Source organism: Exophiala aquamarina, assembly GCF_000709125.1.
Source record: "Exophiala aquamarina CBS 119918 chromosome Unknown aczIA-supercont1.1, whole genome shotgun sequence".
Taxonomy (NCBI): domain Eukaryota; kingdom Fungi; phylum Ascomycota; class Eurotiomycetes; order Chaetothyriales; family Herpotrichiellaceae; genus Exophiala; species Exophiala aquamarina.
In genome coordinates, this window is record NW_013550587.1 from 2,104,571 (window position 1) to 2,130,131 (window position 25,561).

The following is a 25,561-nucleotide window of genomic DNA, read 5'->3' on the forward strand; positions in this document are numbered from 1 at the left end:
GGTTAGTGGTTAGTGGTTAGTGGTTAGTGGTTAGTGGTTAGTGGTTAGTGGTTAGTGGTTAGTGGTTAGTGGTTAGTGGTTAGTGGTTAGTGGTTCGTGGTTCGTGGCTCGTGGCTCGTGGCTCGTGGCATTTGGCATTATTAACCTCGCAGCTGTACCGGTAGGCAGGGTCCTTGGGCTGCTCCCCACCGAGCGCTTGAACGGTTACCGCTTTCTCTAGGCGCATAACCCACCCGCAGGTCAGGGACTCAGGGCACATCTTAACCAACTCACCCAGCTGGCTAACCGGCCAGCTAACTCAGCTCGCGTTAGTCGACGAGCCTAGCTAGCCTCGGGCAGCCATTTTCAGACAAACTTAAGGCGATTAACTAACGGAACTTTCCCCGACATAAACAAATGCCTGTTATTCTGAATACATTCTCAGATTCACAGTCTCATGTTGTTGCAGCAAAATTCCCGAGCCGTTTCCGGCGAATTCCTTCAATTTGGCGTGTGTTTCCACTACCAAAACAGACTTTTGCCAGTGAAGTGCGGTGACAAGTCTTCGGTACCTCGTATTCTGGTGCCTGGGCTCGTCGTGGGGTTCAGCTTCTCCATGACCGCGTCTCAGTCTGTGTTGTCCCACTGGGCACTAAACAGACCAGATCGGGAAATGGGATTCTTCCAGACCCTGAACCGCGAAATGTAAATCTGATAACGCCAACTTAAATTCTAAATCAGGATGAACTGGGTGCGTGGTTCAGTGTCTTACGTGGACTCTCATGCCCAAGCCACCCAGACGAGACGAAAAAGGGTTTGTACTACATAGGTATCATATGTTAAGAATGAAATGAGTTCCAAGGCTGAAAGTAGCAAGTCCTCTCTTCAAACTGCCGTATAGAACCTACCTTGGGTGGGCACCTCGCTTGTCCACGTACGGAGTACCTCGTGATGGAGGAGTGAAAAGCTGGTCCCAGAAGGTGGGGTTTTCGAAGCCGAAACATGGTCAAGAAGGAAAGCCCATACCCATGATATCCGTGCTATCCGTGCTATCCATGGGATCGGGAAGGAGGGCTCCGCGCCTCTGCCAGACTCGGTACCACGGTGTATCAGGTATTGAAGACTGAAGTCTATCATGCCTAAGCCTAAGCCTAACCAAATCTGGTTTAGATTGGACCTTAACGTTCGCTCCATTAACCGTCCCGACAAACTTCTCTTCTCCTTCCTCATCTCTTCTTGAGAACACCACTTGCCCATCCTTGTGCGGATAGGCTTCTCTCTGATCCTGGTTTTCTCCTTGTGAAACCCTGGCGCAGATCTCAATGTGCCCTTGCTATTTGTTCAGGCGATAGATGACACAAGTCACCACCCCACACTCCATCAGCTCGTGGCAACTGCCCTCCCCGTATTCCGATTTCGATCACTCTCAGAATCTCGATCACCATCACGACCACTCTCATCGCACTTGGTGCCATGGCTCAGCAGAAGCCTGGGCCCGAGAACTCGGACTCCCAGTCATCTCAGTTACTTGAAAATGATCATCCTCAGGCGCTGAACTCTGAGATGGCCAAGGTGTGAATAAACCTGTCCTCGACCATGGTAGCGCCCTAGACGTCCACTGACAATCAACAACCTTGACAAGGCATTCCAAGAGCTTGCAAAGTATGTGATGGTCCTGGTTCCACCATTGTACAGTCCCCTGCTAACAGAACATCCTTTGAAGAGGCGAAAGCACTGCATCAGCCCTCGAAGCGAAGCTGGACGGTATAGAAGACCGCATTGACCAATTACTAGCTAGTATGGAAGGGGACTTGAAGCAAAATACTATGTCTTCAGGTGGCTCCCAGTCAACCTAGGGGTTGCCGGTGTTCCACAGCTCCACAGCTCCACGTGCTGCTCACATGTATCGTCGGGTGTGAGCCTCAACCCAAACCTCACCGCTTCAAGGCAGTACAATCCAAGTATATATGCTGCTAATCATTGCATCTTGCGCGCGAAATTCCGAGTGACTTCCTCGCAACCGAGACGGATCGAAATCGAGTCAGGGTCTTTCGAAGATTGATCCAAAGTCAAACCGTCCGTCTCGTTTCTCCACCACACCGACTTCGGTAATCACTCCATCAATGAGTTGGGCTGGAGTTACATCAAATGCAGGATTCCACACAGCAATGCCATCTGCCGCAGTACTGATCAACTCAGCTCCCTCATCAAGTAAAAGCTTTCCCTCGGGCGTCACTTTGGGTCCCTTGATCCTGGTAACCTCTTCTGGGGCCCGTTCCTCAATGATAATATTCTCTCCCGACGATGTCGCCAGATCGATTGTTGTTCTTGGTGCCGCGACCAGAAACTTGACACCATGATGTCTGGCGAGAACGGCCAGAGAATGTGTACCAATTTTGTTAGCTGTGTCTCCATTTGCTGCTACTCTATCAGCCCCAACAACGATCGCCGCAAGCCTGTCACCTTCTTTGGTCATCAGTGCACATGCCATGGAGTCTGTGATCAGCGTTGCCGGGATATCATCGTGAACAAGTTCATATGCGGTCAAGCGTGAGCCTTGATTGTATGGTCGGGTTTCTGTGCAATATGCTCTGGTGAGACTGTTTCCAGCTCGGAGCGAACGTATCACACCCAGGGCAGTACCGTACCCTGCGGTTGCTAAGGATCTGCCACTCTGTTAGGTGGGGGGAGCAAGATGGGATTGGATGAGACAGGACATACCCGGTATTGCAGTGCGTTAGGACCTTTAATTCTTGACTCTTGTCCTTTTGCCGCTTCTGCCCAGCAGTAGTGTTTATTTCGATCCAACGAGCACCGTGCTCACCGATGGCTTCGTTGTCGGACACATCGTCCACCAGCATACGCTCAGCAGCGGCAATATACGCCAGTGCGACAGATCTCCCATCAGCATCGGCGATGAGTGAGGCCTTCTTTGCAATGATCTTCAGTTTGCCAACAGCATCGCCCAGGTTGACTGCTGTTGGCCTGCTCGTCTTCAGGTAATCCAATCGCCGGATCAGGCTCTCGTGGACGACTTCCGCCGAGTGAGGTAAATGTGATTTGACAGCAAGCGTTCCGATTTCAGCAGCGAGAGCCAAAGCTGCTACAATAGCAATCGCAGGTGCCCCTCGCACTTTCATCGATTTAATCGCATCGTAGGCTTCCTCACAGGTGGTGATTCTCTCAAACACTGTCCGATGTGGAAGCTGGAGTTGATCGAGGATGTGCAGCGCAGGTGGCGTAGAGTCCGAGCCAGGATCGTATCGAATTGCTTCAAGCACCATGTCTCATAAAGTTAGGGAGCGGAAGAGGGCTATATCACCTTTTCGCGTTCTACTCGGGCCTTACGCTGGTCTCTTCGTCTCCTGCTCGATTAATGAATACTCTGTACTCTGCTTGACTGTCAAGCCTAAACTATTTTTTTTCCTCCTTGGACTGGGTGGCGTATCGACAGGGGTTGAGCGGGGTTGAGGCATCACAGGCCATTGAGTCATGCTCTACCCCTCATCGCTGTTCACTGAATCAATCAAACCCCTTCACAAATTCAAGCTGCTTGTGCTCTGTATCACCACATCGAAAGAAGAACAGGACTTCAAAACAAAAACCCCGGGACCGCTCTGACCAGGTTATTTCATTCGTCATCCCTTCGTGTCTGGCATGCACTTGATCATCTGATCATCATGAGCGACTTCAAGCTCACGGCATCTGCTCAGAGTGGATTTGCCCCTGCCGCTGCCTACGAGGCTCATCGGCCTACCTATCCATCAGAAGCAGTTGACCAATTACTTCAAAGGCTAGAGATTGCAGGTGTGGAAGGTGCAAAGGTCATAGATCTTGCAGCCGGCACAGGGAAATTCACAGAGCTCCTAGCGTCAAGGCCAGAGCGTTTCAGCATTGTAGCCATCGAACCTCATGACGACATGCGTGGTGAGCTCGAACGCAAAAATCTCCCTGGCGTGAAGGTAATCGATGGACACGCCGAAAATCTTTCGGCCATACCCGACGAAAGCGTTGCCGCTGTCGTTGCAGCACAGGTAAGTTGATCACAGATCTGCCCTCTCATGATGGGAGATCACGGCTCTGATAGAGACGCAGGCATTTCACTGGTGGGTAGCACGAAACATTCAATATCTAGCTCGAGGCATCTGATATCTGATGTCGTCACAAGGTTTGCGAACATGCAAGCATTGACCGAGGTCGCACGAATACTCCAGCCAGCGGGAGTCTTTGGTGGAATATGGAACATTGACGATTGTTTGTCCCCCTCGTTGTCCGAGTTAGACTTGCTCCCTAATCACCTTCAATTGGAATAGTCAACGCTCCCATGTCATGGGACATCCACCCTGGTTGGGGAGCTACCATGCGGGACGTGGTGCACACTTTCCAAGACGACACGCCCCGGTTTCGAGAAGGGAAGTGGAAGCAAGTATTCGACGAGCAGAACCGGAGCAACCCTCTATCGCTCCACTTTGCAAATCCCATCTTCGGCTTGCCTATCGGTGAAGGCAGCGTAGAGTATGAACACCGTCTAACATTAGACGCTATTTGGAGCAGACTGAAGACACTCAGTCAGATTGTCATACTAGAGGGAGAACAGCTAGAAAAAGTCAAGAGGACATTCTTCGATGCCGCCGAGGCTGAGCAAGCGGACCAGGATGGTAGAATTGCTGTCCATGGTCGAGCATACTTCTTCTGGACGAGCAGAATTCCCGATGAACCGCTCAAAAGTGGTGGATGAGGCGATATAGCATAGCTCTCCACACCGTTCAGGTTGCTTCACTCTCACGCAGGGCTAAGACACGCCTCCGAGCCTGCTGCTTCCTCCGCCCACCCATCCCATGCAAGTTTTGCTGTAGCTCAGCTCACCATAAATGGACACTGATCGTTATACAGCGCGAAGGGAAAGTGAAACCACGCACGCATTGCCAGAGCCATAGCCTCGGCGCTATATAGCCTGCAACCCCAGTATCGAGTCCGGTGGTATCTGGTATTGTCCTTCATCTTTGGTTTAGACCTTGTCCGGTAAACGATTGTATCCAATTCCCTCACTCGCTCGCAATATATAGCACTGCAATCATCACATGAGCATCAGCATCGGCCTAGCTTCATGTAGCCAGCTGTGGATTCCATTCACTTTCGCGAGTAGAGACCACAACCGAGATCCATTTGCAGTGGCACTCACCATTATTACCCCTCACGAAGGCATCACCATAGTCCCTGCGCAGCTGGCCGTTGACAAACTCCTGGCACTTTTCCAGCGCGATGTTCATGTACCCGTCAACGGACTGCAGTTCCCCTTTGTAGACGACGCCCGAGTTCAGCTTCACGGTGACGGGCACGCCGATGATGGACGAGAGGAAGCTCGCGGGGTCTTTCGGGTCGTTGCTGTTATGATTCTCCATCTTTGGTTCTCGACTTTCTTCTAGGTCGATGAGGAGTAGGCTTGTTCACTGATACGCAGAGCTGCGATGCAAGTAGCCTGCTGTTGAGATTGATATGGGAACTCAGTGTTCAGTGTTCAGTGTTAAGACGTTGGATCTGCCTAGCTCCTGGTGCGGTTCAAAGAGCAGCCTTGGCGTGGTGATCTGCACTAGTCCTAGTTTTCTCTAGCTCGAGATGCCCGGTAGAGTGAACGTGATGGTCATCGCTCACTTGAAATCATCACTACGAATGTATCTCATGGACTAGCGTCCCCGAACTAGGCAAGTGCTTTCACGTCTTCTCATCAAGCGGCATTGGAGTCTGCTCTTTGACTTCGTTACTCGCAGCATCCCCAGAAACAAGGCTATTTACCGTCGTCAGCATAATGCACCGGTTTTCTCCCTTCTTAAAACGACTTGCGGACCTAGGCATATTGCTCCTTGGTAGTGCTGAATCCTTGCTTTTGCAATGGCACACCATAGCTAACAAGTTCGCTGTAATCGATCTGGTGCACCACCCGGTGGCAACGACCCGCGCGAGGGAAAACTTGCCGACAGCGGCTGCTGGACTTGAATATTTGCTGCACGTAGTGGCAAGAACCTTGTGCCTGGGGTAAATGAAGCGGGTCGACAGTGTCATCCTCGCGTCTTCTAACCCACGCATCACGCCGGATAGAGTGTGATGATCTTCCGCAACTCATCCTCAGACTCCTGAATATTGTATGATATTGCAGTTCTGAACACTCTTGCGCGCCTCTTCGATCCACACCGTATCGTACTATTGACCAGGCAAGATCTGTCTCGCCTCTGTTATCAGTTTGGCGACATTCGTGCGGAGGCTTTCGGTCCGTTCTGGAAACACTTCCATGTCCACCGAGTGTGGTGATCGTTGTGTGGAGGTTGCACCTGTTGTTCCGGCTCAGCTTCCAGGGGTCAAGGCCAAGATCGCTGAAGCGTGGAGGAACCACAGCCCTCTTGGTGCACACCTCCAACCTCAGTCAGGCGTTGCTCTGAAATGCTTTTTGGTGGGCAAGGGCCTGTTGGAAACCGTAGCCATAGCCATAGTCATTGCCGGTAAGAAGCATCTCACTTCTTTGATGTGAATGGTACATGGTCTTGGTCAAGCAGAAGACTAGGAGGACAGCTATTGCCAGGAATAACAGACGGCCCCTTGGCCATCGTGAAGGCGTCATAATCGCGTTTTGCCATGCAACCAATGTTTCTGGAGCTAACAACTCAAATGAGAGAAATGAATGAAGCGGCGCTTCCACAGTTTTCTTTATTGAACTGCTCAAATTCTTCACGTCTAGTCTACGGTAATTGTGATGACGAGAATTCCAAGATGAAATGGAGAGCTCCTGAGTATTTTGTTTCGCAATTTTGATCAATGCTACGGCAGGGGCATCTCTGCTTGTTCTAAATCTTATCGCAAGGGAGACGGCTTTGTTGGTGTGTGAAGCCAATAAGTGACACCGTTGCACTGACAGCATTCCCACCCCAAGAAATGGTTCACCCACCCCTTGCGTCAACACCAGGTATTGATTCCTGACAACTTTCATGTCTGCTTCTCTTTTCGTCAATTGGAATGTAACGCCCCGAGATGGTTGTGCATACATCATTGGAGACAAAAGCAAAACGGACCGGAATGATACAAGAAGACCTTAAAACGTAAAAAGAATGTGGGCCCCTGGCTTCTGAAGAGACGCTTTGTCGGCGTCGCCGATGGGAAGAGATACTTCTTGTAATCCATCCTCTCCAGCGTAGGTTGTATCCAGACCGCGAAGCAAGAACTCAGATGTATGAATTCCCCTTGTCTTGTACATAGGGACATTAGCGGCAGCTATCCGTCCCTCAGACCACAGTTGATATGGTCAAAGCCAGTCGACTCGGCTTTGGCACCCCAATTTCAGACTTGGAGATCGAACTCGTTTTTCTTGCGGCGCCCGTCCAAGTAGAGCTCACGAGACCTTGCGAGCTCGGTTTTGATATTCCTTGAGACCGGACGGAACAGCGACAATCAACGCAGCCAGGACTGCTGCACCCCCTGACGCCAGAGGAACAAAATGACTGGTTTTACAGCCAGAGAGGTAAGAGTCCAAGATGTCGTGGATCTGATCATCATTGAATGCGGTTCGAATTTCCGTCGCACCGGTTTCCAAGACTGTCGCCGGGTTCACCGTCGGCAGAAGACGGGATAAGCTGGAGACAAGGCCATTAGTGAAAGCAGCTTCCGTGGATGCAATGAAAAGGGCCTGGCCGACATTTTCGATGAAAAGCGTCAATGACGTGACCGCAGCGAGATCTTCCGCACCGACGAGCGTTTGATTTGCAATCATGGGTACTTGGAGCGAGAGTCCGACTCCAGTTGCAATGATGATCTCGTACCCAATCCACATTTTAACGTCTGCATTAGTATCCAAAGAGTGGACAAGTGCCACTCCGACTGTTGCACTGATCCCCCCGACCACGAGGAATGGAGAGAAGTGCCGCCAAAATGTTAGGATTCCATTTGCGATTATCGTGGCCACGGATACTCCCAAGATAAGTGGGATGAGGCGGATGCCGCTTTGAGAAGCAGTTGCATTTCCCACAGATTGGAATTGAATGGGTAGCGCATAACTCAGAGGGAAGAACAAACCTGCGAGGAAAAAGATGTATATCAGGTTGAAAACGACTCCGCGTCTACGAAGCAGGTGTGCTTGGACCATCGCTTTGTTGCCCAGTCGCCATTCATTCGCGATGAACAGGACTGTAAGCAAAGCAGACGCTGCAAGGCAAGTTATGACCCGCCAGTCGCGCCAGCTTGTCAACACTCCAGCACGCTGCAACGCCAGAACGAAACATGTTATTGCGGCTGGGAAACAGTATTACCGTGAGCCATTCTTGTACGCCCTGAGTAGACGGCACCATCCTCTACTTACCTGATACCATAAAAGCTCCTGGCAGATCCAATGAGACGACGGTCTCCTTCCACGGGATATGTCGAGGCTTAGCGGTGTCAGGCAGTTTGAATGCCAGGGTCATGATCACCGCTGCACAAGCTCCGATCGGTAGATTAATCCTGCGATAGTAAGCCACCAGCCTGTTGTATTTCCTGGAGGGCAGAGCTACCAGAAGCACCATCTCCAGGTCAGCCAGGAATCGGTCAACACCCCGCCAAGCAGAGGGCCAACCACACTGGCGCAGCCAAACGTGACGCCACATACTCCCATGTAGGCGGCTCGATATTGCGGCTTCGTACTAAGAGCAATAATGATGAATGAGCCAGTCATGACGCCTCCTCCGCCCATCCCCGCGACGACCCGACCTAGGATCAACATGGCACTACTATGGGCGGTGGCGCTGATCGTATTTCCTAGCTCAAAAATAGCGATCGTGACCAGAAAGACTCGCTTCAAGTGAAAGTGTTTATACTGCAGGGAGTCATGGCTTAGTAAATGCCGTGCAAGACTAGAACTGAGGAGCTGTGTAAGAAAACCCACCGCTTTACCCCAGCATGACTGGAAAGAAGCATTTGTGATGGCATAGGCACTACCATACCAGCCAACATCCTGCACGGCTCCGAAATGATCTGTGATCTTCGGTATGGCGGTAGATATGATTGAAGTGTCTAGCGCGGCTAAGAAAATGCTCAGGATGAGTCCAATGGTTATTAAACCAAATCGGAGTCCTGCAGGATATTCTTCTGCCGGTGGAGGGTCCATATTAGGGACTTCTCCCTCTACCTCCTCCGCAACGTCGTGCGAGCGGCGCAGCTCAATTGAGTCGCCAGCCATAGTGTCGCGGCTCTTCGATCAGCGAGCTCGCGAGCGACTGTTATGGATCGAAGAGCTTGCGAGGTGCGGGTTACCGGACGCATATTTAAACCTCTCGCCATGGTTACATCGACCCAGATGGTAATCGAGGTTGCCAGGCTGCAAAGGGCGGAGTCGATAATATGATAACACTGTAGTGGGTTAGTCTGGGGGCCAAGTTTTGGGGGTTGTTCATGGCAAATCGTATCATTTATGATTAATCCTCGGCCCACCTCCCTTAGGTCTGGGATGGGTTGTGAAAGACCCCCAAATGCTGTACCCAGTTCCTTAAACTAATCAGAGTCTCCGACGCGCTTCAGGAACATTTTGACTAGGCCGTCCATGTCTTTCCCACGATGGCAACATCATACGAACACGCCTTCCTCGATGATGAGGCTCGATCTTCAGCGCAACATAGGATAATCGTTGTTCAACGGCGACGCAATTACTGCCATGCACGGGCCAGAGCGGCCCAAATTATCACTGCCTCATAGACGCGAGATTCCCTTTGTAAGGCCTCGGAGCCTTGAGAGCCGCTCGCGAAACGAGTAACTTGGCTGCTATACACGAGACATGTTGAAAGATGGCCCTAGATCACGGGCTTTTGTCCGAGTCTCCATTGTGCTACTAAGGGCAGTAGCTCCGTTGAGCGCAGCATATTGCATCGCAAGGCTAGCGGGCTGGAGACCGCCGTTGCTCTCCGGTGTCCTCTATGCTGTGGATGCATACGCTGGCACTGAGGCCGCCTTCTGCTTCGTTTGTCGAGTACGGAGATGGTGGTTGAACCGCCCAGCTCCACAACATCCACTGAAGTTTTCGCCTGAGGAGCGGAAGGAACTGTTCGCTAGGACATGGAAGGGAACGCCAAATCCTCGTGGCTACCTCAGCCTTTGGTTCAAAGGTGTTCCCATTGAAGATTTGTGTCGTGAAGATATCAAAGACTGGATCTCGTGGCGGATGTGGAACGAAATTGAAAGGTCTGGACTCAATGAAGATGAGCTTGAGGACTACCTCGTCCATGCGGAAAAGGTTCTCAACTGGAAGTTCCCTGATGGTCGGTCCACACATACATCCATGGCGGTGACATTTGAGCCGCTGCCTATCATTCATCGTCCCCTGCTGTGGTATGTGGTGAGTGTACCAAAATATCTGAAGTCTACAACTATGGAAACTAACTATTCATGACAGTGTTTCATTGGCGGTGCAGATCTCGAGATGTGCGCCTTCATGCGATATTTTGGCTTTAACTTCCACAGCGGTGGTTTCTCGCGGCTATTGACCTCGCTGCCCATCCGACCCTGGGCAATCCTGACGCTTCAGCGTTCCCCATCTCCACAAATCCCTTACTGGTGTCTACCACATACGTCGCCAGATCACATCCCCATCCTGTTCATTCACGGTGTCGGAGTGGGACTGCACTTCTATCTGAACTTCTTCAAGGATTTCCTCAGCGAGCTGAGGCCGCTGGGGATTGGCATGATTGCTCTCGAGATTCTTCCCATCAGCTCGCGCATTACTGGGCCTTTTCTACAGGAAGCGCAAACAGCGCAAGAAATCCAGAAGATCCTCAACCAACATGGCTGGACACGATGCGTCGTTATGAGCCACAGTTACGGGTCAGTGGTAGCAGCGCACATGCTACACGATCCTTCAACGAGCCACATGATCGGACCGATGGTCTTTGTGGACCCTGTTGCATTTTCCTTCCACCCTCCTGAGGTCGCGTGGAATTTCTTGCGGAGGAGGCCAACCACCGCCAGCGAGATTCAGCTACACTATTTTGCCTCCACAGACCCTGACGTAGCGTACACTTTAACCAGACGTTTCATCTGGTCTGAAAACACCCTATGGCGAGAAGATGTCGAGCATAGAGCCATTGCCCAAGACGGATCGGGGAAGAGGTGCACAATCACCTTGGCTGGTAAGGACATCATCACCGATACCAACACTCTAGGATGCTATTTGACCAGGTCTGAAGTCGAAGGAGAATCTTGGTATGAGCAAGAGGATGCGCTTGACGATGATTGGAAGCACTCCAAATGGGCCGGGAAAGGGCCTCTCGAAGTGATATGGTTTCCGGATCTGAATCATGCGGAGGTATTCGATGACGCAAAAGATCGGCGACTGCTTTTGCAAGTCTTAGAAGTGTACTCTAGCGACGGAGTAGGAGCATTACATGAAATCGACACATGAATGATTTTGTATCCAAGTTCACCACTTCAACTGTTGGCATTAGCTTAAGCCTGTGCAGTCGAAAACTTTTAAGTCAGCGCTTCTTTGACCACGTCAAGTCTAACCTGTATGAAGCTAGATCTCGAAGACCTCCATGCTCTACGCTACCGGCCCTACACACAACCCTATTGTGTGGTCTCGACTCCACGATGTACGGTTTGATACTTCCTCTCTCGCTGTGATGGAGGAGCGTAAGATGTCGCTCCAACCCCACCGGTCGGCATGGGGAGTGCTCATCAAAGTCAACTGAGAAGCTCGCGTGGAAATGATGGCGACTTTTGTCCATGTTCGGGCGCTGGCCCACGGCTCGAGTTCTCCAGTGATCGGCCGTCGTATGGCGAGTGAGTCCTTCAATGGGAACTCAGCTCTCTGAAACCACCCCCCCAATAGCTTCGAGCTGGGGATGTCAGAGGGTCCTTTTGATACTTTGGCTGGGAGCAAGTGGTCGAGCCTCGCTCGTTGTTATGAGAGCCTTACTCTTGCAGCGTGGGCAACAACATGTAGTAGTGCAGTGATAGCGGCCGGCGCGAATCTAACCAGTGTTGCGGTGTTGAGGGATTTGATGAATCTAAATTTCAGCGTCAGCCATTTTTTGAGCCCTTGGCCCTTGAATCAATGATTTACTGATTGGTGACCCTTGTCTTGAGCGGACAGCCGACTGGGACACATTCGTACATTCCCCTTTCGAGGCGTACAGCTACCTCCCGGGTTCAGGTGGTTTCTGTCCGTAGACAATATAACTTTTTGGAATTCAGTCAGAGGCTGCTCGGGGTAACTCTGAGATACATAGGGTAGACTCACACGGGAAAATAAGTATGCATTTTCTTGTTTTTCCACTCGGTTCTCACCTTGGCCAACAGGATATCCATCTCTTGAACCGACCACCCAAGAAATTTAGTGTAGACTCTCATACTTAAACCAGCAATTCCTTCAAGCAATCCGACGAGCGTTAATAAACCTGACTGACGTAGCACTGGATCCTTTGGCCAGGGTCCAATTGGCATCTTGAACGGAACGATATTGATGTTGATGAAGCCAGCTTCCCGCATTTGGTCGGCCATCTTGTCGGGATAGCATCTGCCAGTCATGCCTGCCTGTTGTACACCTTGTTCCCACAGGTTCTGCCATCGGATGACCCAGCTATCCTCGGGAATGGTATGGTCATCGCTAATAACATTGAGGTCGAATTCTTGACATTCTATCCAACCTCCCGCTTTCATGGATGTGTATGCCTGCTCAAAGTATTTGGGCCAGTCTTTGATGGAGAAACCGTTCATCTCGCGACAGTGGACAAAGTCAAACCTCAGGGGCATATCCCAGGTCTCTTCGAGATCAAAAAGTTGAAATTCCAGATTAGGAGCCACCCAACTAGGCTGTGTGGGACTGAGATCAATTCCCAGCACTGACGCCCCAGGATACGCGTCGGCCATATCGAGGGCCCATATGCCCGTCCCCGTTCCAACATCAATGACTGAAGTTGGGTGCTCGATTGGAGCACAAAACAATACATTCCTCATTGCGAGGCGCAAACTGTGGTAATGTACTAGGCAAGTAGTCAGTGTCGGTGTAATATACATCAACTGGATTTTGAAAAAGTGGCGTGACTCACTGTCCATACGCTGTCGCTCGCCTTCGTCGTTGGGCATGACATATTTGCCAGTTTTATGATAAGTACGTCCATTTTCTTGTTCGAATTCATAGATGCTAGAATTCACCGAAGCAGTAGACAATGCATTTTCGTCATAGCCAGAGTCAGTGTCGGTAAGGGTCAATTCAATGGCATCAATCGGCTGCGCTTCTGGAACTTCGGGCGCCTCAACTAGCAAGGTTCAAGTGTCAGCTCTGATCAGCCGATCTCAAGAAGGAAATGTCTACCGGAGGCCATTGGTTTTATTCGTGTATAACCTCTTGGGAGCACCGGGATTGGTTTAAAGATATTGTAAGTCTTTATCGCGTTGAGAGGCACGATAATTCCATGTTAGCTAATGAGTCCAACGTCGCCGAGAAGGCGTCCTTTTAACCAGCCGTAGGCCATGGAGATGGACAATACGGGCTACTAAACTTAAGTAAACGGAAGGAATCGGGGAAGTCTCTACCGGCCCCTAGAACCCTAGGCATTTCCGCCCTTAGTAGGAAAACCATGTACTATGTATTTGATTCTAGCTCAAGCAACTCACGTTTTCCGACACGAGTTGGCCAAAGCTGGTCCCAGGGCGGATCGTATTAATGGCGGCCTCTATTAATTATCGCCTCATGCGAAACGAAGCTGAAGGCCTGCTAAGTAAGGTGCTAAAGCTTCGTTCAAAAGCTGGTAGGGACAATGCACCAATATTGGGTCCACCCTTGCGCGGCCTACTGGACTGAGGTGTCTAGGCTCGCTTGGAAGCAAGTTGAAACGTCCGTGCGGAGAGCGAACTCTGGCCTAGAACTACGGGCCTGCATTAGCAGACAGACGATTTAGCTGGGTAGCCAGGGGATGCCGTGCCTGGAAACTAGCCATGCTTCCGGTACGATTACACAGCGAACCCTACTGTGACGTGGCAGTGGGCAAGATAGCTGGTGCAATCCATTGACAGGGTTTAATCAAATCCGCAGAAGGAATCGGTGCCATGCTGAATGATTCTTCACACCATACCATCCGTGGTTTCGTTGCCTGTCTCCAGACTCCAATCGTGACAGCTCCATCCGCAATCTGTACTTGTGTACTTCGTACGGCAACACCAAGTCAGCTAACTGATCCTCGATCGACTGTCAGGGAAAAAATGGTAGCAGTTAGTGAATCTCGATCAAGTGTCCTTTGCGTCTGCGACACCCCACATCTTTGAACTTCACCGACCTTTTCTTTCTTGGAGTAGGTCCATGATGATCTAACTGCGTGTCTACGAACTCGAAGGTCAAAAGGTTTGTTGGCAGACGGCTGATCAACAAGAGTAGCATCTGCAAGCGCGAAACGTTGCACTGGTGGTCAGGCCGGGACGCGAGCTTCTCGGACCTACGTAGATCTCCAACACGAGTAACTTGTAGCCATGCCTTCCATTGCGTTTCACAGTATTGCCTCTGGCCTTCGCTGCATTTCTGATATATCATGGAACCACGGCTTATAGCACCTATCGCAAGTTCGCGCATTTCAAGGGACCTCCAGTGGCCGCTTGGACGGGCCTCTGGTTGGCAAAATAAGCCATTTCCGCCAATATGCCCACGGCACGGAAAAACGTCCTCCGGATGTATGGTGGGTTGAAGCCTACCTGAAGAGATTACATGGAATCTCCGGGCTAATAAAATCATGTTTATATGTTCGTCTGCTCGCATCGGTCCGAATCTCCTTGTCACTGATGATTCAGAGCTCTTGAGGCATCTGAGTGCGCCAAGGTCCAAATGGGCCCGAGGAGGATGGTACGGTGGTGTCAAATTCGATCCCAGAATGAATAACATTCTATCTGAACGTGACGAGAAGAAACATGCAGAAATGAGAGACAAGTTGATTGGTGCCGTAAACTCTGGCTCAGAACAACTTCCTCGATATATTCTCTGGTGGTTAACTTCCTCAAGTACTCTGGAAGAGAGGTCGAACCTTGGAATTGGATATTGACAGTGTTCTTGTGAAGGCTCTGGGCCACATTCGACGAGAATATATCGGCAAAGGCCTTGATATAGCACAGATTGCTTCGTATTTTACTCTCGATGTCTTGATCCGGATGGCATTTGAAGACTCCTTCGGATTCGTCGAGGCAAATAGCGACTTATACGACTATCACGTGATAGCGAACAAATTCTTCGGTGTTCTCGAACTGGTAGTCAATCATGAAAACCTGCAGTTATTTGTTCAAAACAGCATCGTCCAGAGATTGCTCGCGCCTAAGGGTAAGGATAAAGTTGGACAAGGGGCTATAATTGGGATAGCTCAGAAAGCAGTCTCCGAAAGGTTTCGTCCAGACGCGAGAGTCAAGAAAGATATGTTGGGCCACTTTCTGGCAAAAGGCATGACCCAGGAGGAGGCTGAGGTAGAATCACACCTTCAGATCATTGCCGAGTCGGACTCAACAGCGGGCACCCTGCGCACTACGATGATGCTCCTGGTGGCCAAACCCGGTGGCATACCGAAAACTTGTCCACGAAATCGACAGTGCTATCGTGAGAGGCATTGTCTAGTATCCAATCATCAGACATAGCGAAGCAACAGAATTGGAATATCTCCAGGCCGTTTTTGGGAGGGTCTGAGGATGTATCCACCGCTTGTTGGTCTCCAGAGCAAACGAGCTCCTCCAGAAGGTGAAACAAAGCCATCGTTGAGGTTTGTTCCTTCTCTTACAGGATGCTGTGTCTTGCTAACAGTATTTTCAAAGTTTCTGAGAAGCTTCGACTGGTCAGTCGCGGACCCAATCAATGGAGCGTGGTCAATCGCACCTGGTATCTGGGTGCAAGACACAAACAATCTTAACCAAACGCCTCATAAAATGGTGGAGCATCATCTTGAGCAGGCCAGTCAGTTCTGAGTATTTCCGTGTTTTCACCTCTCGTGAAAATTGGGCTAGGGCTCAGACCAAAGATAGTCGGGAATGAATTGTCAGAAAATATGAATCCTGGGTCGTTTAGCTCGGAAAGAAATTCAAGTGGCTGATCTGGAGATTCCAACCCGGGTGCGGCCATGAAAGTAGACGTCTCGGGAGACAGACTTTGGGAGCCACGCTGACTGTCCTGGAGTTTGCCCACCAGGAGTGTGATTTTTCGGGCTGCAGTCTGTGCGGTTGAGGATCCGTCCTGGTGAGTGGCGAAGAACTCGATAGCCAGCTCTATCCGTGCAACCACTTCCTGATACTGGACCCCTTTCTCGCTCAGAACGGCATGTATCGATCGATTCTTGGCATAGAGGAGTAATGTCATCGTTGCATTCCACAGGTATCCAATCACATGGAATAGTGCAGCTTGAATGATACCACTGCTACTGATGTGAATCGACTCGGTCGTTATTGTAACGAACGACAATGCCATTTTGACGCAGGATGCTGCCGCCGAGATCAATTCTTGCCGTGAGTCTCTCCCTTTCTTGGTTCTCAATATTGTCAGGTTAAGAAAGGCACGGTGCAAAAGGATTCGAATGTTTAGATACCGCAATCTCAGGATCAAACCATAAGGCTCTCGAGACCAGGAAGACTCATGCAGCCATGAATCGTACCAGCTCACGAAAACTCCATCGTGTTTTCGGAGTTCATCAATCCTGTCACCTATTGTCATGTGCCTATATGACAGACTGTACACCTTCTCATAGGCATCCCATGTCATATGCGAAAATTGCCTCATGGTCTCAATGTACTGCAGATCAGTAGGTGAAGTGTCAAGAGGAAATGGCTCCACGTCAACCTCACGCGGTTGTATTGCGCATGGGCGTCCAGAGAATGTGGCAAGTTCAGTTTCATATATGAAAAGACACCACCACAAGGTTTTCATAGTTGCAACTTTTGGATTCTCAAGTTGACTTGGTTGTCGATGTAAGCCGATGGCATATCCGACACGAGCGGCGGCACCAAGAATGGCATAAGACTCGTGAAAACGCTGTTGATTATACAACCAAATGAAGCCCAGAAACATGCTGGTCGCTGCCGACAAATCTCCACCACGAAAGGGTACGTCAGCAAATGTTGACCTGGCCATGAGAAAGCACATTTCGCCATCTGTGCATTCAAGAGCCCGCGTTCTGACGGAGGGATCTGGGTCAATGGTACTGCATTGATGGCCAAGAGCCATTACCATGTACAGCACCGCGATCCAGAGTTCAAAGCCTTGTCCCTCAGTTGGAAGACCTCCCCAGAAATGCTCATAGCGTCCTATGAATGATGCTTTTTCCAACACCGGGTAGAGGTTATGCGAGGTTTGAAAGTACTGGTTGACGTATCCATCTGCAATTAGCCTCGGTGGGAGGAAAGAGCCCGCCATATTTGCGAACCGTAGTCCTTCTCCGCCAATCGACCATGGGTCTGTGTCTATTGAGGGCATAGTCCCTTCTGTCTCCTCAACAGCTGGCGGTTCTATTTGCTCCAAAGATTCAACCTCATCAATGATGGCATTCAGAGAGGACCCACCATAGAATTCTGGATTCTTAGAAATAGTCAAGTGATTCACCCCTCGTAGCAGGTGATCCATATCATCTTCCTGATTTGAATTTTCGTTTTGAGAATGAGTGGGCTGTTCTCTAGAGACGCTTAAGAAGCCCCTCCCTGTTGTTTTAAAATTTGAGTCTATTCTCACATCTTCATAAAGTCGAAGCCGTTCTTCTAACTTGGCTATTCTCCTAATAACGGTCAGTACACTTTGACAAATCTCCCAATGAGAGCTAATTCACTTCACTGCTCGAGCAAGCGTCAGCCTTTCTGGTGCACGTATATCTCCTCCATAGCTGCATCGCAATCCATTTTCTAGGCAGGTTTGGCACGCAGGACTGGCACCGTTGCACTTAACATTTTCAGCGTGGCTGGCGGCAGATGATTAGGAGTGTGAGCACTTCTGACCTTTCGACGGAGTTTTCTACAGTTGCTGCATGCTTGTTCGGTTTTTCTTCTCGGAATGACTGCCGGCTGAGGGATGTGCCCTGGCTGTCCTGCGGTATCGGACGTTAGATCTGGAGCTATGGATCGATATGGATTCATGGCTGTCGTTTCGTTGTGCGCAAGGATGTGTACTCAATGAGATAACGTATCATAAGAAAACGCATCTTGGAGAGCCTTCATATAATGAAAACACCACGCCCACATTCACGAGCACTGATTGACATCATGAACAGCATCGAGCACAAAAACTCGGATCAAATAAATTAAGATTGTCTCCTCGAGATCCATTGGGTTATTCTAAGGAACTATGGCCGAGTAAGCAGTGAGTTGCAACATCTTAATCATGTGACCCGGATCACATGATGTCATATGCTGGAACACTTCTAACGACAGTTTACCATAACTTAATTGCTGAAGCTTCAATAAGCCTATTTGATGAGCACACTCAACCCAACGCGAGGGTCCTCGTATCTAGTAGAGACGATGAATATTGTTTCAGCTTGGCAGCCAAGATCATGCTAATTACAGGGATTTAGTCTTGAGAAGGCTGTATGACGCTGTTGAGAATGAAATTGCTGGGCACGAATTTTTTCCTTCAGCTTGTTAATGAAGGCCAGAGGCAGGCTCGCGCACTGGATCAGATGTTTGCAAGAGAACAGTGTCATAGTCCATCTTGCTGTTAATGATCCCCATCATAAGTGGAATAACCCTCGAGACTATGCAGCACTTGAGCTCGTTTGTCCTTCCAAATGGTGCACCCTCTCGGCCTTCTCACTCAGGGTTTGGGCGAACGTCTCGTCCTTTACAAAAAGAGTGTCGATCTCTTCCAACGAAAGGCTCTTCGTTTCCGGGTATAGGAACCACACTATACCATTTTAACAAATGGCGGAGGATTACTTAGAGGACTACTTACCTATTGGAAAGTGGAGGGCGATGAAGATGATGAAGATCTGACTGATATTAGCTTCGAAGAAGCCACCCGTTGTCCCAGGATTTTCCACTTACGATGTACAGCCTCCAACCGATGTTAGCAAGACCAACTGGTCCAGCCTTGACTATGATAAAAGTGAAGCTCCACTTAAGGGTTACCACCGTCAGCAAATGTCCAATTTAAAACACATCGAGTGAAGCTTACATTTGTGAATGCATTCATAGCTGAACCCACGTGGCGATAACGCACTGGACAGAGCTCAGCACCAATCAACCAAGGCCTGCGGAGTTGTTAGCACCCGTTCACTTAGCACCCAGCTGGGACCCTACACAGGAAGCCATGACCATCCGAATGAGAGGCAGATCACGCATGTGCAAGCAAATGCCACCCAAAGATGAGTATCTCTTCCGTCTTTGACCATAGCACAATAAATACAGGTCGCGATCAACATAGGCAGGGATCCGGACAGGAGGAGCTTTTTCCTCCCAAATTTCTCAACGGCTGCGATGCCCACCAAAGAGCCTAGCCAGAAACACAATGAAGCGACTCCCCCAAGGATCAAGCTGATATTTGCAGCGATGCCCAGATTCAAGAAAATGCTCGAGCTATAGTAAATGACCATCTGCCAACAGTCAGCGTTGCTTCCTCAAAAATTTCTTCGGACGCAGTCGAGCAGCGAGCAGTGGGACGGGTTGACATGATCTGCGTCGAAAAGATACAAGAGACTCACATTGACACCTGGAAGCTGCTGAATTGCCTGGATCAGGCAGACAAGACCTATGCGAAGAGGGATTTTCTGGCCCGACTTATCATAAAAGATTGTTTTGAAGTTGTACTCCCCGAAATGGTCCTCCAATGCAATGGCTGCTAGGATTTCAGCACGCTCGGCTTGAACGATTTCATGCTCGATTGGAAGTGCTTTCAATGCACTCATGACGCTGTCAGCCTCTTCATTGCGTCCCTTTGCGTATAGGAAGCGCGGACTCTCGGGCAACCAAGGGATGATGCACATGGTAATGAGAGCGAAAACAATCTGAAACGCTATATTTGGTCAGCTTGATCAGGCAGATTGAAGTACCGGGACAAGCGTACCGATGGGGAATCGCCAAACAATCTGACCGGTGAGGTGGAAGAAGCCATAACTGAAAGCATACAGTCAGCACAATTTGTCTCGACTTTGACTCAACGGCCAGCTTACTTCATCCAGTAGGCAATGACGATGCCAAATGCTGCTATGGATAGCTGGGTTGCTACCAGCTTTCCTCGATTTTGTGCCTTCGACGTTTCGGAGACCCATGTTGGTACGGTGCCGGTATTCATGCCGTTTCCTATGCCCTGCGCAAGCAGAATTAGCAATGGTTACTCCGAGTCTGAACAGACTCACAGATACGATTCGCCCAGCGATCAGCTGCGCCACACTGTACGAGGCGGATTGAATAACGGCGCCTAACCCAAGTCAATTTTGCACAGGATCTGCCATGGAAGCATATGCATACCGACGACCATGATTCCCATTCCATAAAAGATTGTTCGCTTGCGACCAAGTCTACCGCCCCATATTGCAGCAACAAGACATCCAACCATGCACCCGATGTCATATATGGACACGACCGTGGAGATTGTTTCAGCATCGCTGATCTTATCGCTCTTTAGCAAGCTGGCATTTATGCCTCCTAAAAACTCACTTCAATATTTACAGCTTCCAAAAAGTAGGGTGTTGCAATGATGGACCCCATGATGCCTTGGTCATATCCTGAACAATGGTCAGAATCGTTTGCATACAGTTATCCAGGCTTTCGTCTGCTTTCTTACCAAACAACAGGAAAGCACTTGCGGACGTCAAACTGATTGCCCATGAAAGTGCAACCCCTTCAAGGCCGAAGAAAGGCTTGTTTGGGGCCATTAGCATCTGTGTTTTGCGCAAATCAGTTTCGGTCAGGCTGGGATATGACTTGGCTTTGAAACGGTGTTGTGCACCTTGTGTATTCAATCCCAGTGCTGAGTATTATAGCCTAACGAGCTTTCTTGTCTCTGTCGGAAGTGAGCACATGGCGCCGTTGCCAGCCTCGTTCCACGCCCACTTCCTTCCAGATATCCCTATTGACAGACATATTAGCCTCCGCGGCCCTCCAGGAATTCCCATTGGTTCGGTGTCAAGGGTCAACTCTTGGCGCCTCGAACTATCCCCAGAGCGTTCTGAATCCACCTCACCCCACAGAATCCAAAGCCATGTTTTATTGCTTCCTGACTGCCAAAGAGACGTTTGAAGCGAAGAGATGCTGCATGTACATGATCCGGGACCTGGAGCCCCACGGAGTAGCTTGTGGGGTTGCCGGGGATCGAGACCGCGTACCGCGTGTCTGAATATCGGGTTTAGGATCAACCAATTGGAATCTCAGGGCGACTATCTATTGCACCGGGTTTGAGCATATGTCCAGAATGTTACTGAAGTTAAAAGAAATCTTGGGAGCTTCACTCCAAGATGGTCTGATACCCATATCGCTCGAATCTCCTTGATGTAGCATTTTACGGATTGTGTTCTTTGAAACGTTTGCATCCTTCACTCCGCCATGGGGCAAACACCAAACCAAGTTCAAGAGATCGCGGCTCTTCGCGCTGATGTCGAACTCCTGCGACGGCAGCTCTCAGATGTCCAAGACGTCCAAGCCATCCAATGGTTACTCAATCACTACACGGCTCTCCACGATGATGCGTGTTTTGATCTAGCAAAGCGGCTGGAATGGGAAAACCTTTTTGCCGACGATGGCATCGCAGTCTATCCATTCGGTCAACATAAAGGCCGAGCTGGAAAAGGCAGCTGGGCGTTCACTTCCGTCCAATATTTTGAGAGATGTCAGCTGCTTAGCAGCAACTTTGACATCAGCTTCAGTCCCGACAGGAAAAAGGCACATGTCCGCACCAACTGCATCGCACAATGGTTGAAGAATAAAGATATTCATCACGACCATTTTGATGAAGGTCAGCGCTACTAAACATGGTACCATCCTATCCAGATTGGTTTGCATACTGACACAGCCTCCAGGTGGCTTTTACAATTGGATCCTACGAAAGGAGTCGGACGGCAAATGGTACATCGAGCATGTCAAACTTACAATCCAGTGGACGTCTGGAGAAGATCCGACTGGGGTGGGCCCTTCCACACATGGGACACCGCGCCTCTAAGGCTACAAGTTGTTGGATGTTCGTATCACTAGGAAAGCAACGCGGGAATCAACAGCTGCAATATAGAACCACGAAATTCATGGGAGATGATATTCGGCTCCTGCTGCCTTCGTAGATGGGAACAAGAACGACTATCCTAAAGCCGAATGATTTGCCTTTATCTGATTGATTCAGTGTGATATCAAAATCTTCGTATGTAGACCGAGATTCAGATTGGGAGATCTATCACATTCGATGGATCAAGAGTCGGAGTCGGCAGATCTTTCTCGTATTTGATGGGCCATGAAATTTCCAACTGGTAATCAGCCTCGCCTGTACTTGCTTGGCAAATTTGTCACAATTGTCCACAAGGCTGCCTCCGGCCGTCTGCCTTGCGGCGCCAGAATATCACCCCTCGAACTTTTTCTTGACACATCCTCGACAATGAAAGCGAGATATACGCGATTATGTACACGCAGCAATAGAATTTAGGCCCACCTTCCTCAAATTATGGCAAGTGGTGTAAAGCGATCTTTATTCACCAAGCCGGCCTGGGCTGCCGCTGCGCCCGCCGGGTCGGAAAAGCCCTCTATGGGCGACGACACGGTCTTCGGACGCAACACGGTCTACGAGGACATCCTCATGGCGGAACAGAAAAGGCAAGAGAGGAGGCAGGAAAAGGCAAGAGAACGCGCCCTGAGGAGGAAAGACGAAGGCAGAGACTCGAAGAGGAGGCGCGTCTCTACGGAGCAGGAGGCCGTGGCCGACGACACGGATATTCTCAGTGATTCGGACAACCTCGAAACCTCCTCGAGCTGCGCCAGCGAGAAGCCTCAGTCGCCGATAGTCGAGGATCATCCAGTGACGAGAAGTACCCCAAACAAGGACAAACGCCTGCAGATAGGCCTAGATGAGGTCGAGGGGTCGTTGAAGTCCTCACGGCGGCGTGATCTAGCCACAAAGAAGAAAGATAAGGAGAAGACCCTGGTTGATATTAGCAGTGATGGCCAAGCAGAGGACGACGAGCTGATTATGCTCACTCCAGCGAAGTCGAAGGCGAGACGAACCTCCTTGTCTAAACTCAAAGCACAGTTGGACGACTACGAGTCTGAAGAAGAGGACGAATTCCTACAAGAGCTCAAACAAAAGGCACGAGAAAAGGCACGGCTGCAAAAACTAGGCCTGTCAGATAGGGACAGGCCATCGGCCCTTCCTGCAACCACGGCCACCTTACCGAAATCTGCATTGACGGCGCCTGTGCCCCCACGAGCCTCGTCAGCCGAGCAAAACCGTCCTAGGTCATCCAATTCAAATGCGGACCTACAGAATGAGACGTCTGTTTCGCGAAAGCAAAGAGGGAAGGAGAAGGCCGATGACCCCGAAGTCAAAATCCTCATCACCTCAACCATCCCCGACACGAACGCTCTGATCGTCAAGCGGAAAGCCTCACAGCCACTTAGGCAGGTGAGAGAGTTCTGGTGCCAGCGAAACAATCTCGATGCAAAGACAACAGCACAGATATTCTTCACCTGGAGAGGGACGAGGCTGTTCGACTCCACGACCATGCGAGGGCCGATTCAGAAATTGAAAAACGACCACGCAGCAAAGCAGAGGATGGTTTATGACGACTACAACGTTGATGATGATGATGATGAACACGACGGCGACTCAGATGTAGAGCGGAACGTCGAAGACCCGAGTCAAGGCCGTATCACGCTAGAAGCTATGACGCAGGAGATATTCGATGAACGGCAGCTCGAGAAGGAACGAAAGGCGCTGGCGTCTGGAGATCAAGATGGGCATGAAAACGAGAATGAGAGCGACGATGCATATTACAAAGAGCAAGAAGCGACGCGGGAGCAGGCGCAGAGGGAGGCCGAGGAGAAAATGAAAGGGACGATCGTCGTACGCCTCGTCAGCCAGACCATGGACGCAATGAACCTGCGCGTTCGGCCCCATACATCGGTAGGCAAGATGATGCAGGGATTTGCGGCGACAAAGAGGCTGGAGGAAGGGAAGACCGCTTGGCTGATTTTTGATGGGGAGAGATTGGAACCACAAAGTACCGTTGAGGATCTTGGCCTGGAAGATGAAGATGAGATTGAGGTACATATCCGTTGATGAGTATACCACATCACGCAGCCGTTAGACTTTGGGCCAATTGATAGGAACGTCTGTTCACACGAAATCGATCAATGATATGAGACGAGGCAATGTTTTGAAGATTTCATCGATTTATGGTTCGGACCTTGGCTGTCCTCCCTGGGTGTTTGTTGGTGCATATGAATCCGGATGAACCACACCTCACGAGGTCTGTTTCTCATCTAGGCGAAAGTTTTCTTTGCAACGATGGAAATTTTGTTGCTTCATTCATCGATTGAGTCGGGCCCCAAAAAGCACATGTTTTTCGTGGCGCCGGAAATGAAAATTGTCATTTGAGCTTTGTATCAAGTCTCCTGCAGACCACCATTTCTCATGAAAGATCAAATTTAATGACCAGTTCTTCTCGCCTCAGCAATGACTCGTTGCAGTTCGTCGACCTTCCTCTTTGCGCGTCCGAAGGTACCAAGCTATGAGACATTGTCAGCAATTTAGCCCACTAAGAACATATGATGAGGATGGGAGTCGCGTGTATCTTTCGTCAAGAATGAGGCAGGGAAATCGTTGCCATTTGTGCAGTCCATCTTGCCATGCCAACCACATTGAGCCACCGGAGTCGAGGGGTAGAACATACTCGCTTCTTTGCCAACTTTCTCGCACGCTTGTCCTTGGAGTTTCTCAACAGTTCGATAACACGACGCTCATAGGGGGCAAGGCCGGCGACCTCCTTGACAATTTCTCGGACGAAGGCGGTGCGCTTGCTGAGGTGACCCTTGGTACGGCTGATGCGAGGCTTGGGGGTGATAACAGTGACTTTCTATTCGAGGTAAGAAAGATTAGTATATAGTCTAATTGCTGAATATTAGAACAACGACGAAGCGTCGTAATCTCCAGTAGAAGCAAAAGAGCTGGGATCTGGTGTTGTCCACTGGAGGATGACTTTTCGTGCCTGTTCGGATCGTGCGGCGGATCGAATGAGGGATGGGAGGACTCACATGGCCTTTGTTCAAGCCGACAGTGATGCCAGTCTTCTCAGCGGCTTCCTTCGCCATCTTGAATGATATTGGCGACGGAGACTGAGGATGTGTAAGATGTCGTTGGTGGGTTGAATGAAGTCGACCTCAAACTCATCTGCACTGCAAGACACAACTCGCAAAAGTTCGGCTGCGCCAAGGAAAATGTGGAAAGTGCGACTGGTGGTGTTCCAAAGCAGGAAAGCGCATGCCAGGTCTTGGCAATCGTTGTGGGTCCTAATGCTCCTCCGTAGCCTCTACGTGTTCTCCTTCCGGGAAGGCTGAAACTTTTCAATTAGTATCCGAAGTTGATTCTTGCACACGATGATGAAGGTCATTACAGCTGTTATACGATTGCTTGGAAGAGTTATGAGTTATTCTACCGTGT

At 50.0% G+C, this 25,561-nt stretch overlaps 13 protein-coding genes across 13 annotated transcripts; 6 read left to right on the forward strand and 7 right to left on the reverse strand.

Moving 5' to 3' along the window:
* Nucleotides 1-1,452: 1,452 nt before the first annotated feature.
* On the forward strand, nucleotides 1,453-1,835 carry A1O9_00743 (uncharacterized protein; the record flags this gene model as incomplete). Its single annotated transcript, XM_013409906.1, has 3 exons — nucleotides 1,453-1,551; nucleotides 1,622-1,641; nucleotides 1,703-1,835. 3 exons carry the CDS (start codon nucleotides 1,453-1,455, stop codon nucleotides 1,833-1,835), a joined length of 252 nt encoding a protein of 83 aa, XP_013265360.1.
* Nucleotides 1,836-2,020: 185 nt separating this feature from the next.
* On the reverse strand, nucleotides 2,021-3,263 carry A1O9_00744 (S-methyl-5-thioribose-1-phosphate isomerase; the record flags this gene model as incomplete). Its single annotated transcript, XM_013409907.1, has 2 exons — nucleotides 2,021-2,645; nucleotides 2,701-3,263. 2 exons carry the CDS (start codon nucleotides 3,261-3,263, stop codon nucleotides 2,021-2,023), a joined length of 1,188 nt encoding a protein of 395 aa, XP_013265361.1.
* A 396-nt stretch (nucleotides 3,264-3,659) lies between these two features.
* On the forward strand, nucleotides 3,660-4,717 carry A1O9_00745 (uncharacterized protein; the record flags this gene model as incomplete). Its single annotated transcript, XM_013409908.1, has 4 exons — nucleotides 3,660-4,013; nucleotides 4,075-4,085; nucleotides 4,148-4,233; nucleotides 4,293-4,717. The coding sequence occupies 4 exons, from the start codon at nucleotides 3,660-3,662 to the stop codon at nucleotides 4,715-4,717; spliced, it is 876 nt and encodes a 291-aa protein (XP_013265362.1).
* A 367-nt stretch (nucleotides 4,718-5,084) lies between these two features.
* A1O9_00746 (small nuclear ribonucleoprotein) lies at nucleotides 5,085-5,381 on the reverse strand (the record flags this gene model as incomplete). Its single annotated transcript, XM_013409909.1, has 1 exon — nucleotides 5,085-5,381. The coding sequence occupies one exon, from the start codon at nucleotides 5,379-5,381 to the stop codon at nucleotides 5,085-5,087; it is 297 nt and encodes a 98-aa protein (XP_013265363.1).
* A 1,976-nt stretch (nucleotides 5,382-7,357) lies between these two features.
* Nucleotides 7,358-9,175, reverse strand: A1O9_00747 (uncharacterized protein; the record flags this gene model as incomplete). The annotated part of the gene is made up of 3 exons (XM_013409910.1): nucleotides 7,358-8,253; nucleotides 8,321-8,460; nucleotides 8,511-9,175. 3 exons carry the CDS (start codon nucleotides 9,173-9,175, stop codon nucleotides 7,358-7,360), a joined length of 1,701 nt encoding a protein of 566 aa, XP_013265364.1.
* A 591-nt stretch (nucleotides 9,176-9,766) lies between these two features.
* Nucleotides 9,767-11,386, forward strand: A1O9_00748 (uncharacterized protein; the record flags this gene model as incomplete). Its single annotated transcript, XM_013409911.1, has 2 exons — nucleotides 9,767-10,321; nucleotides 10,382-11,386. The coding sequence occupies 2 exons, from the start codon at nucleotides 9,767-9,769 to the stop codon at nucleotides 11,384-11,386; spliced, it is 1,560 nt and encodes a 519-aa protein (XP_013265365.1).
* An 836-nt stretch (nucleotides 11,387-12,222) lies between these two features.
* On the reverse strand, nucleotides 12,223-13,071 carry A1O9_00749 (uncharacterized protein; the record flags this gene model as incomplete). Its single annotated transcript, XM_013409912.1, has 2 exons — nucleotides 12,223-12,968; nucleotides 13,035-13,071. The coding sequence occupies 2 exons, from the start codon at nucleotides 13,069-13,071 to the stop codon at nucleotides 12,223-12,225; spliced, it is 783 nt and encodes a 260-aa protein (XP_013265366.1).
* Nucleotides 13,072-14,708: 1,637 nt separating this feature from the next.
* Nucleotides 14,709-15,594, forward strand: A1O9_00750 (uncharacterized protein; the record flags this gene model as incomplete). The annotated part of the gene is made up of 2 exons (XM_013409913.1): nucleotides 14,709-14,910; nucleotides 14,975-15,594. The coding sequence occupies 2 exons, from the start codon at nucleotides 14,709-14,711 to the stop codon at nucleotides 15,592-15,594; spliced, it is 822 nt and encodes a 273-aa protein (XP_013265367.1).
* Nucleotides 15,595-15,859: 265 nt separating this feature from the next.
* A1O9_00751 (uncharacterized protein) lies at nucleotides 15,860-17,356 on the reverse strand (the record flags this gene model as incomplete). Its single annotated transcript, XM_013409914.1, has 1 exon — nucleotides 15,860-17,356. The coding sequence occupies one exon, from the start codon at nucleotides 17,354-17,356 to the stop codon at nucleotides 15,860-15,862; it is 1,497 nt and encodes a 498-aa protein (XP_013265368.1).
* Nucleotides 17,357-19,223: 1,867 nt separating this feature from the next.
* Nucleotides 19,224-20,801, reverse strand: A1O9_00752 (uncharacterized protein; the record flags this gene model as incomplete). Its single annotated transcript, XM_013409915.1, has 8 exons — nucleotides 19,224-19,520; nucleotides 19,629-19,939; nucleotides 19,991-20,040; nucleotides 20,097-20,233; nucleotides 20,283-20,344; nucleotides 20,395-20,536; nucleotides 20,584-20,651; nucleotides 20,711-20,801. The coding sequence occupies 8 exons, from the start codon at nucleotides 20,799-20,801 to the stop codon at nucleotides 19,224-19,226; spliced, it is 1,158 nt and encodes a 385-aa protein (XP_013265369.1).
* A 667-nt stretch (nucleotides 20,802-21,468) lies between these two features.
* On the forward strand, nucleotides 21,469-22,081 carry A1O9_00753 (uncharacterized protein; the record flags this gene model as incomplete). Its single annotated transcript, XM_013409916.1, has 2 exons — nucleotides 21,469-21,877; nucleotides 21,942-22,081. The coding sequence occupies 2 exons, from the start codon at nucleotides 21,469-21,471 to the stop codon at nucleotides 22,079-22,081; spliced, it is 549 nt and encodes a 182-aa protein (XP_013265370.1).
* Nucleotides 22,082-22,570: 489 nt separating this feature from the next.
* Nucleotides 22,571-24,181, forward strand: A1O9_00754 (uncharacterized protein; the record flags this gene model as incomplete). Its single annotated transcript, XM_013409917.1, has 1 exon — nucleotides 22,571-24,181. One exon carries the CDS (start codon nucleotides 22,571-22,573, stop codon nucleotides 24,179-24,181), a length of 1,611 nt encoding a protein of 536 aa, XP_013265371.1.
* A 368-nt stretch (nucleotides 24,182-24,549) lies between these two features.
* A1O9_00755 (60S ribosomal protein L36) lies at nucleotides 24,550-25,212 on the reverse strand (the record flags this gene model as incomplete). The annotated part of the gene is made up of 3 exons (XM_013409918.1): nucleotides 24,550-24,630; nucleotides 24,795-24,977; nucleotides 25,156-25,212. 3 exons carry the CDS (start codon nucleotides 25,210-25,212, stop codon nucleotides 24,550-24,552), a joined length of 321 nt encoding a protein of 106 aa, XP_013265372.1.
* Between the last annotated feature and the right edge of the window lie 349 nt (nucleotides 25,213-25,561).